The 10,233-nt window shown below is 37.5% G+C and overlaps 3 protein-coding genes across 4 annotated transcripts in view; 2 read left to right on the top strand and 1 right to left on the bottom strand.

Annotated features, from left to right (window-relative positions):
• LOC122713009 (semaphorin-5A) overlaps window positions 1-3,072 on the bottom strand; it is a 20,104-nt gene extending 17,032 nt beyond the window's left edge. Inside the window, exon 1 of the mRNA XM_043933126.1 lies at window positions 2,747-3,072. The gene's annotated coding sequence lies outside the window, so the exon portion shown is untranslated. The remainder of the gene's footprint in view (window positions 1-2,746) is intronic.
• A 1,929-nt stretch (window positions 3,073-5,001) lies between these two features.
• Window positions 5,002-6,237, top strand: LOC122712923. 2 transcript variants are annotated; one of them, XM_043932952.1, is made up of 3 exons: window positions 5,002-5,307; window positions 5,459-5,628; window positions 5,852-6,237. In XM_043932952.1, exons 1-3 carry the CDS (start codon window positions 5,246-5,248, stop codon window positions 6,118-6,120), a joined length of 501 nt encoding a protein of 166 aa, XP_043788887.1. In that variant the 5' UTR covers window positions 5,002-5,245; the 3' UTR covers window positions 6,121-6,237. The 2 variants fall into 2 exon arrangements, with proteins under 2 accessions (XP_043788887.1, XP_043788889.1); XM_043932954.1 differs by having other exon boundaries at window positions 5,004-5,307; window positions 5,462-5,628.
• A 1,692-nt stretch (window positions 6,238-7,929) lies between these two features.
• Window positions 7,930-10,010, top strand: LOC122712948 (proclotting enzyme-like). Its single transcript, XM_043933009.1, has 6 exons — window positions 7,930-8,108; window positions 8,471-8,621; window positions 8,692-8,786; window positions 8,860-9,121; window positions 9,217-9,622; window positions 9,727-10,010. The coding sequence occupies exons 1-6, from the start codon at window positions 8,009-8,011 to the stop codon at window positions 9,886-9,888; spliced, it is 1,176 nt and encodes a 391-aa protein (XP_043788944.1). The 5' UTR covers window positions 7,930-8,008; the 3' UTR covers window positions 9,889-10,010.
• Window positions 10,011-10,233: the final 223 nt, after the last annotated feature.

Here is a 10,233-nt window from a genome sequence, read left to right as displayed (position 1 = left end):
TATATATATATATATATATATATTTTATAAGTTGCCAAGTTCAGGATAAACAGATTATCGAATGAGACACACCCAGAATGATTTACACGATTTATACGGTCTACGTGAGATCTGTCGTGTGACGAATCGAGTGACGAGTTATCGGAGGGGAGATCTACGATCGAGAGGCCGAACGGACCGATAAGGGTGAATTTTTTGAAAGGTCGCGTACGAGCGGTTATCGCGATAGATAACCGTGTAGAAGAATCCGTGAACGTCTCGTTTACCCAAGGAAAGAAAAATTTTTCTTCTTTCTTCGTGGAAGGAAGAAGGCTCGCGTAGTAAATCTCGACAAAGAGGGCATTCAAGCAACCACTCCTCTTCGACGATCGTCCGGCTCTTTTGCTGCTGCTGTTGCTGCTGCTGTGTCTGGTCTTTCTCTCTTCCTCCTCTTCGCACGTGTAATGAAAAGGCAAATCGAAAAAGATCAAGTTTTCGATCTTTTTTTGGAATCATGATTCTCCTTTTTTTTTTTTGATATTCAAATTGAAAAAAAATTAAAAGATATAGTTCTATGAAAGATAGATGAATATCAAGATTTAAATTATCGATTTAATTTAAACCGAAGAGACAATTCTTTCAATTCGTGAATCTACAGGTTAAGAACCACTGATCAGATAATTCGCGCTTTTCTTTAGAATTTCGATATCATATTGTTTTGTGAGTGTAAGTTATGGAAGGTATGTTCGATGGTCAAAGCTAATCGATTTACATAGACTTGCACAGTGGTAACGTGAGGGCTGCCTTGCCGCAGGCGAGAAAGTGCGATTTCGCGCGTACGAGGAACGCAGAGACCTCCGTTACCAAGTTTGCATGCATAACGACGTACATCGAAATAGGACAGCGAATAGGAATTAAATGGAAATACGTAAATTGTCGCTTGCAAAAATATAACGTGTGGTCGAGCAAACCGATGGACCGAAAGATCGGCAGAGAACGAAGGAGAGAGGTAGTAGGCCAGATCTCCTTATACGGATCGTTGTTTCGGACCACGAGAAAAGGAGAGGGTGTTTCAATCCGTTTGGCCATCCATAGCGAGTGAGAATACGAAGATTCTTGCCCGCATCTCTGCTCCGCTTCACCGATATGTATCTTCGAAACTTTATCCTTTCTCGATGCTTAAGAAATAATTCCCATCTCTTTCGATGAGATAGATAATATCGAGAACTGAAATTTGTCTAATACAGCAATTTTTTAATCTCTTTTTGAGTCGCAATCCTCTTTTGTAATCTTCTATTGTTACGTAAGATAAAGAATATTAAAAAGATTAATAAGATTAAAAAGATTGATATCGATTTATTGCTGTAGTATATTGCGATATAATTACGTTAAAATAAATCAGTTGACAAAAGTCATTGACTAAAAAATAATTACTTGAAAAATAATTACTTGGCGATTTTGTTGTACGCGACTCGCAGGTTGAAAACCACTGCGAACTATTATCGATACAATAATAATAACATATATGTATATATATTAATTTATGAATCACATGTAGGCGTATAATTTCCGCTGTAAACTAATTACACGATTAAATGACGTTTTCTTCGAAGAGGATGTTTCCATAGCATGAATTTTATCTACTGTTACCATTAACTCGCATAAATGCTAGATATAGTGCCAGGTCCTTCCTGATTGTATTTCTGCCATCGTACACCGTCTTGGACGAATGCGCGGCGTCGGAAATGGCTGTTTCAGAATTATTCCGTCAAATTATCGAGAGAGAGAGGTGGTCGTTGGTAGGCGAGCCAGGACAAAACATCGTTCGAAACGAGGACCACGAAGCGCCGTACGTGACCAAGAGAAACGAAACGACACGACTCGCGTGCGTTTCATGGGGAATGCGTGACGAGAGATGCAACGAATCGTTCAAGTTTCTCGTAAACTACTTCTCTGTTTCTACGCCTTCGAAAAAGAAATCAATCGACTCGAGAAGCTGCCTTCAACGCGATCACGATTGATTACTTGAAATCTATTAAACCAAAGTGCAGGCCAATACTCGATTCTTCTTGTTTTTCTTTTTTCCTCGAAACAAATGAGATGGAAACTTTACTCTTGCTGGTTTTTGTATCTTCCACTTGTGCGAATGATCGAGACAAAAGTTTGATAAAATAATATGTACGTATAACGCATATTGAATGTCCTGCTAATATCGAGAAGAATCGAACAAAAGTGTCCCTCTTTTATCCTTTTTTTTTTTTGTTTCACGATCGCTCTCGTAATGGAAAATAAAAAAAAGCACACGGTTTGATAAATAATTCATACCGTAGATGCTCCCTTGAGCGCACGACACATACGAATTTCTTTGGAGTTTTAGCCCCGCCATTATTTTCCCTTTTTCTCCCCTCTTTCCGTTTCTTTTTTTAGATTCGATTATTTTTCAAACAACGTTTGATTCTCTTTGAATCCGAATTCGTTCACGTGATCTAAACTGTTTTCAGCCCTTAATCCTAGTCCGTTTAAAAATAATACACGATGTAAATATAAAGAGAATCCGAGTACCAATAGCCCGCGTCTACAACTGTAGGTTCCAAAGTGTTATATCATACACAAAGGCAAGATGATCGACGATAAAAGTAATATCGAAGAGACGAATCGAATAAATAAGCCGCTAACCGGAACGATTAATATGCTACAAATGATATTAGCGTCGCTTATAAAGTGAATGTTATAAAAGATATATATATGTATGTGAATAAGTACTTACGGATTTCAAGGGAAGATCAATTGATCACGTATCCATGAATTTTTTAAACATTTCTTTCCTTTCTTTCCTTCGCATTATATACTGTCCCGTGGCTCACTTTTACGAGCTCCAGATTATCGAGAAAAAAGTCCGATCTCGTAACACACAATTTCACGTTTTAGATCTCCGATTTCAATATTCACGTTCGAGACACGTTTTCTTGACAATCGATTCACAATTTTAGATTGTAAAAGATTTGTTAAAAAGAAAGAACAGCATGATATTCAGTTCGTGTATCAAGTTAGGTTCGAGCTAACCTCACATCACGTTCCATCCATGCGTCTCGAATGCCGCGAGAACACTGAACCACCGTTCGTCGTACGACCTCCCCACTATTTACTTGGTTGCTCGTCGAGTCTCGATCTCATACGCGTATACGTATACACACGGCCCCCGGTGTGGAAAAACCACTTTGCTGTTTTCCACGATTCTCCCTAGATGGCCGATGAACGACTCGTCGTATTTCTTTCGACTTGATCGATCGAAGATCTCTTCTCGTTGTATCAAGCTCTTGATCACTCGTAAAAAGTCGATCGACTTTATCTCGAAACTGACCAGAAAGATCTCGAAATGTTGTTTATCTTCGCCTTACTCGCCTTGTATGGGTAGTATTCATCGAATACGAACAATCGGGCGAGAGAAACGCATTTGTATATATCCAGCCGTTCTCATCTCGAAGATCTCGTCCTCGACAAAGGACGACCAGCCCCCTATTCGAAGGCCAAATCGTCCAAGGTCGATCATCTTACCGACCAAGCGGCTCGGTCGAGTTTTCTCTCCCTCCTTCTCTGACTTTCTCCTTCTTTCTCGCTCTCGTTTCGAGATCGGTCGGTTCATCGAGCTGATGGGATTACGAAGGGGACCGAGTAGAGAGAGGAAGGAACTGAAGCATTACACTTTTACGATTCGATTCCTTTGCTACCTGTTATACATATACCTGCTGCACATTATTGCGGGTGATATAGGAGCATAAAATGACAAGAAAAAAAAGAATACTTTAAAAATATAAAATTGGATATGAATTTCGAAGATTCGTGTTTTCGAATTCCAAATAGATTTTAGATGAAATATTGAAAAGTGTTCGTTTGTCACGATTAAAAAAGTGAAACAGAGAGGAAAAACAAAAGCGTTTGAAGAGATGCAAAGAACCATCACGCAATTGTATATGTAAGAGTAAAAAGAGAAGAGGGAATCGGAGGGGAGCGCACTGCCTAGAGGAAAGGAAAGAAACGAAGAAGAGAGAGTTCAAGGTCGGGAGGATGGAAGAACCGCATTTACCGTAGGAGTGGTCGCGTGGGGGGTCGATGCGTCGTAGCCTAGAGCGTATGTATATGCGAGAACGGTTTTGGGACGGGCGCGTAATCCGAATCCGAAACCAGTTTCTGCCCCATGGGTCAACCATACCCCCATCCCCCCTCTTCGATGTCGTCTCTGCGTTCTATCCTCCCCCAAATGTAGCCAACCTTTTTTTTCTTTTTCAATACACCTTTCTTCCGTCAACATAGAATCTCTAGTTCTGTTTTGAGTATCAAAGTTATGTTATACAAGATCGAGGAATTAAGAGTGGCATCGTTTTTTATTTTTTTCCATTTTTTTTTTTTTTATAATTAATATCTGAAAGAATAAGTAGAAATGTATATGTAGATAATGGTTCGAAATCTATTATGCTAACCTCTTAATGATTGTAACTGTCAATGCCGATTAAATAATAAAATAAAAATAACAATCCTCTTTCTTTTAATCGTAACCATTTTCTCATCGTTTATTGCGTTGTTTATTAATCTTAATATTTGCAGTTTTCACATCGTTAGATTTTCTCGTTTTTTTGCATCGTGTCAAGTTCATTATCATGAATAATAACCTCGTGACTTTTTATCTGACTCGAACGAAAATATAATTAGCTTTTTCATTGGCACGCGAATTGAAAAAATAGATGAAAAAATTTTGAAATCGAGAGAATCGTCTCGCGATTCGAAGAAGCACGATTCGAGTGTATCATATTTTTTTTCGATGGATCGATTCTTAGAATCACAGCATCACCAATGTCGTCTATCGGAAGTTTGGATTGGATGAGATAAGCGTTATGCAATTATGGAAGTAACAGAATATAGATTAGGTTTCAATTTAAGCGGCATACGCCATTGATATACATATATCTAATGAGTGATGTACTCGTGCGCACTGCTATCCGTCGATGACGCATCGCACACAGCTAAGGAAAGGTAATGGTTCGAACGTAATACACGACATGGATAGAACTTTGAAGGGGGAAAGAAAGGTTAATACTTCGCGTTTCATATAACTATTCGAGTAATCTTATTTTCTTGATTCTCACGTTCACCGCGTGTAAGTAAAACATTATTCGCATATTGTGTATATCGTATGAAAAAAATTAATTGAGAAAGCAAGAGGAAAAGAGAGAAACGAAGAGAAGAAAAGAGAAGAAAAATAGAAACTAGGATGAGAGGACCAATCGTTGCCAGCATCAGTGTCGTGATACTCGTTGGAGCAATGTTGTGCAGGTTAGTCGATTGACAGGCCGGTTTCACGGCTTACTGATCGCGATGCATTTACGAAAGCCGGCTTTCTCCCTCATTCTTTTTGTGCGTGTGAGATATAGCTGGACCAGTAGTACCAACGCAAATTTGTACTAATGCGCATTTCGATTGGCAGCAGCTCTGACGGACAAGTGTACATGGGAACGAATTGGTTGAGAGATCTGAACGAGAATATCAATGCGTTGAACAGGAATTTACAACAAAATATGCACCAGCTGCAACAACGAATACATAACACGGTGCAAAGAAATTTGGAACAAGTTCATCGATTGACGGAAAATCTAGGTATGCGATTCGGTGTTAAATTTTTTCAATTTCTTTTCGACTCATTATCTGGAAATTATTAACCTTATTTTACCAATGCAAACGTTCCTTTCACTATCAACCGAGAGATCCATTCTCTCTTTCTCTCTATCTATTTTTCAAGGCAATCGAACGTTTTTTTCTAATAATAACTATACGTAATCATTTTGCGTTTTTCGAAATTGGATGACGTCATTTTTTTCAGATAATAATTCTAATAATTCTATGATCCAAATGATTGGAGGAAACAGTGTCGTCATATCGAATAATGATGGAACTAAGATCGTTCAATCCGGTCGTACTTCCGATGGAAAACCTTATATCCGTGAAAGCACGGACAAAATTATAGGCGACACTCTTCAACATATTGAAAGAATTTATGACCCCATTACTAATACTTCAAAGATGCACGGCTATACGTTGAATTTAAAGGATCCCTCAGCTAAACCTGTTCCGTTAAACGATACTGCATAAAAGATGCCAAGGAAAAAATGATGTTATTACTTATATCTTATATTTAACAATAATCATTTATCTATCTAATATTTTATTTCCACATATGTAAACGACAATAAATGAGTGAATAATCAAGTTTTTGAGAAATTTTGTCGCACGAAAATGTTCACGGTCCGAATCTTGCTTAAAATTGTTTTTTATACGAGAGCTTTTTCCTCGCGAAAAATGTGTTACGTGAATGATAAACGTTTCGCGAATATATATATATATATATGTGTTAAAGTGGCGCCGAGAGAGGAACGAGAGATTCCACACGGGGTACCTTAAATGGAAATGCCCCTGGCTTGTCCTCGATTTCAAGCTCTTCTCGCCTTCTCTTTCAACGCGTTCCTCCTGTTTCTGCCATGCCAAATCCCTTCTATCTTTGCCCTCCTCTTTCATTTTCCTATCTCTTTCTTTTTACCCCCGCCAAACTTATTGCCATTCGCACACTTTCCATTTGCCATAAAACATTTTTCACGATCCCATCGGTGAATTGTGAAGATCGATTAAGATTTATGTATGAGAGTACTAATTTGCAAAATGGAAAAAAAGCTTCAATGCTAATTTTTCTCTTCAAGCCAAAGCACATACGCTTCAGATATTTATATTCGATTGGGATATTAACTTGTTGGAATATTAACGACATATAAAAAATGTATTGAATAGACTCTATTAAGATTTTTAATTAATGGGTTAGGCAAGAAGAGCAATAAAGTTAATCGAATATTGCCGCCGTTTCAGCGCATGAATATTGCAAGGATAGACAAGGAAAGCAAATAGGATGAGAAGGATAGAGATAATATAAAAATATTGAAATCAGCGCCATCTTCAGAGTGCCGCAAATGAAACTCAATATACAAGGACGGAAAATAATTAGAGAAGGATAGAGATATGATAGGAATTGCCCATCAGTGCCATCTCTCGAAAATTGAAGATACCTCTTCATAAGGTGGATAATGTAGAGTAAGAATTCAGAGTTAGCGCTAACATTACGGCGCTAGTTTTTAATTCTTATTCTATGTTACCTAACCTGAAAAGTGTGTACGATAATCGAGAGATGACGCTAATGATGAATTCTTATTTTATTTCTATCCTTCTCGTATTATTTGTTATCCTTGTGTATTGAGTTTCATTTGCGGCACACTGAAGATGGCGCTGATTTCAATAATTTTACCCTATCTCTGTCCTTCTCTTACTATTTGTTTTCCTTGTTTAGTTTTAATCAAAAAAATTCAAAAGATGGCGCAAATATTTCATTAACTTTATTGTTTTTTTTGTCTATAATATTAATATAATCATTATAATATTAATAATATCGAAGCAAAAAATAATTATTGGTAAATATGCTAATGATAAGTATTTTTAGAATTAAAAAAATAATTGAAAAACATTTAATGCCATATAAAATAATAATAAAAGGTAACTAAGATATATTATATTTAAATTTTATAAATAGATCATATTTTTAATTTTTATTTCAAAGATAAATGATCATTCTTACATTTAATTATACTTTCTCTTATTCCATCACGCTGTCGTCTTATTTCATTCTAAATCAATAATATCGCATGACAAAATAAAATACAAAAAAATATATGTACCATATATAGAAATACAATATTGTATATAATACATAACAATGTGTAAAAATATAAACGCATTCTTACACATACTCCAATATGAATCAATGAATCGGTTTCACGATATTAGCGCCTTAATATCAGCAAAACGAAAAGCGACTGTGTACAACGGCTTGCATATTGCAACAGCGCACGCTTATAAATGAGCGCTCACGATTCGTTTCCGCTGTTTTCTTCATTCCGTGATTCACCATTGTTCTTTCTTGTGATTAATTTGCTCAAAGATGCAGATCAAAAGAAAAATAATACCATCAACATTATATCTTTTTATTTTTTACGCCGTATCGTTCGTTCTATGTTCCACTGAAAACAGACACGCAACAGGTAAGTGATTCTATTCGTTTCTTAATATTGTTCGTATATAACATTCTTCATTTTTTCATTTTCATTCGATGAAATAAATTAATTCTCATGGAAAAGACGAAATATCCTACTATTATTCAGATAACGAAAAAATGAAATTTATTTTTCTTTCTCGAAAATGAAACATATTATTTTAAGACAAACGTGCCACTTTTCATAACGCGACACAGATCTGCGTTAAAAATTTTTTTTTACATCGATGTTGAGCGAAATAATTGTATTTCGTTTTCAAACGGAAGCAATGACTACCGATATATTCCTATCTATTGCCAACATCATCCGGTCGCTATCTCGTATCTTTTCATTTATATTAATAACTTCAGAAAATTTCGTTCGAGGAAAAGAATCAGACGACTCGTGTACCGGATTAAACAACGAGACAGGGAGTTGCGATTATTTGAGACGATGTTTTTATCACGAGTACGATTCAAATTTTACGCTCGCTGTGATTCACTCATGCACGATAGGAAATGCGTAAGTTTGAACAAACTTATGATCCAAATTTTTCTCAACATTCAAATCTCGTTAAATTAAATTCAAACAGATACATGGGCATTTGTTGCTCGAATCGTTGGAACGGAATGTACAAAAAGGATACGGAGGATCAAAGTTTCGCCAAAGTTCTTCCGTTAATTGCGGGTACGAAGACACAATTCGATTAATTTGACTTACATATACTATATATATTACTTACATGTGATTGCGATTATAGTGGACAAGGAAAAACGAAACGAAAGCAGAATCGTTTGGTCGACGGAAGAAGAGGGCGCGTCGAGCTCGTCTCGAAATCCGCAAGTGTCGAGAGGATGCGGAACAACATTAAAAAGTCGGAGCAGATTAGCCGGTGGTAGGCCGGCCGATCCGACAGAGTGGCCCTGGATGGTGGCTCTCCTCAAAAAAGACAAGTCTCAATACTGCGGTGGTGTCCTCATCACGGATAGACACGTTTTAACCGCGGCTCATTGCGTCGATGGGTAAAATTCAACAAACCTGATATAATCTTACACTTTTTCGATTTAAAATTTAAAAATTGTCTTTTCTTTCTTCGTTTCTTCAAAAAAATAAAAAGTTTGAAACCTCGAGACGTAAGAGTGAGACTCGGCGAATACGATTTCGAGTCGACGGAGGAGACGAGAGCTTTGGATTTCTCCATCGTTGAAATTAGTATCCATCCGGATTTCGATACGGCCACGTACGAGAACGATATAGCTGTGATCAAGATGCACCGACCGACCATTTTCGACAGTTACATCTGGCCGGTGTGCCTGCCACCTATCGGTCAATCGTTCGAGAACGAAAGCGCGATCGTGACGGGGTGGGGTACTCGATATTACGGGGGGCCAGCGAGCACGGTTTTGATGGAGGTCGGTGTACCGGTATGGCCACGAGACAGATGCACGCGAAGTTTCGTCCAACGAATTCCCAACACGACTATCTGCGCCGGTTCTTACGAAGGTGGAGGCGATTCTTGTCAGGTAAAAAAATATCGATTGTCGGTACAAAAGATCACGAAAGACGCGAGTCTCTCGAGTATTTGTTTTAATGAGGTTATTTTCGTTCTTTTTTTTCCATCGCACAGGGTGATTCGGGTGGGCCGTTATTGCATCAACTTGAAAACAGTAGATGGGTGAACATCGGGATAGTGTCTTGGGGAATCGGGTGTGGAAATCGAGGAGTTCCTGGAATATATACGCGGGTCAATTTCTATCTCGATTGGATACTCAAGAATGCTGTGTTCTAAGTTTGAACATCTCTCTTCCAATGATTGCGTTTAAAATCGTAAATATAGTAAATGTAAATTAACGCTTTACGACAATTATATCATTCTCGTTTAAAAATATATTAAAAGTAAGTTAAAAAATTAAAGATTCGATTTTATCCACCGATTTCAGTGGAAGAAATACGTGGAAACGAAGAAACTTTATTTTCCTCGAATAATCAACTGTTACATCTGTTCAAAAAAGGAGATTGACACGAATAGAGAGAAATTCGACGTTGCTTGACGTTGCGCTAATGTATTTTGTATACTTTCATTCCTTTCACAGCGTGAACGCGCATATAAACAAGAAACGGGCGCGTGTGCACG

This window comes from Apis laboriosa, unplaced genomic scaffold (genome assembly GCF_014066325.1).
Source record: "Apis laboriosa isolate Shangri-la unplaced genomic scaffold, ASM1406632v1 scaffold21_cov150, whole genome shotgun sequence".
In the NCBI taxonomy this organism is placed as follows: Eukaryota; Metazoa; Arthropoda; class Insecta; order Hymenoptera; family Apidae; genus Apis; species Apis laboriosa.
This window is presented reverse-complemented; position numbering and strand designations above follow the sequence as displayed.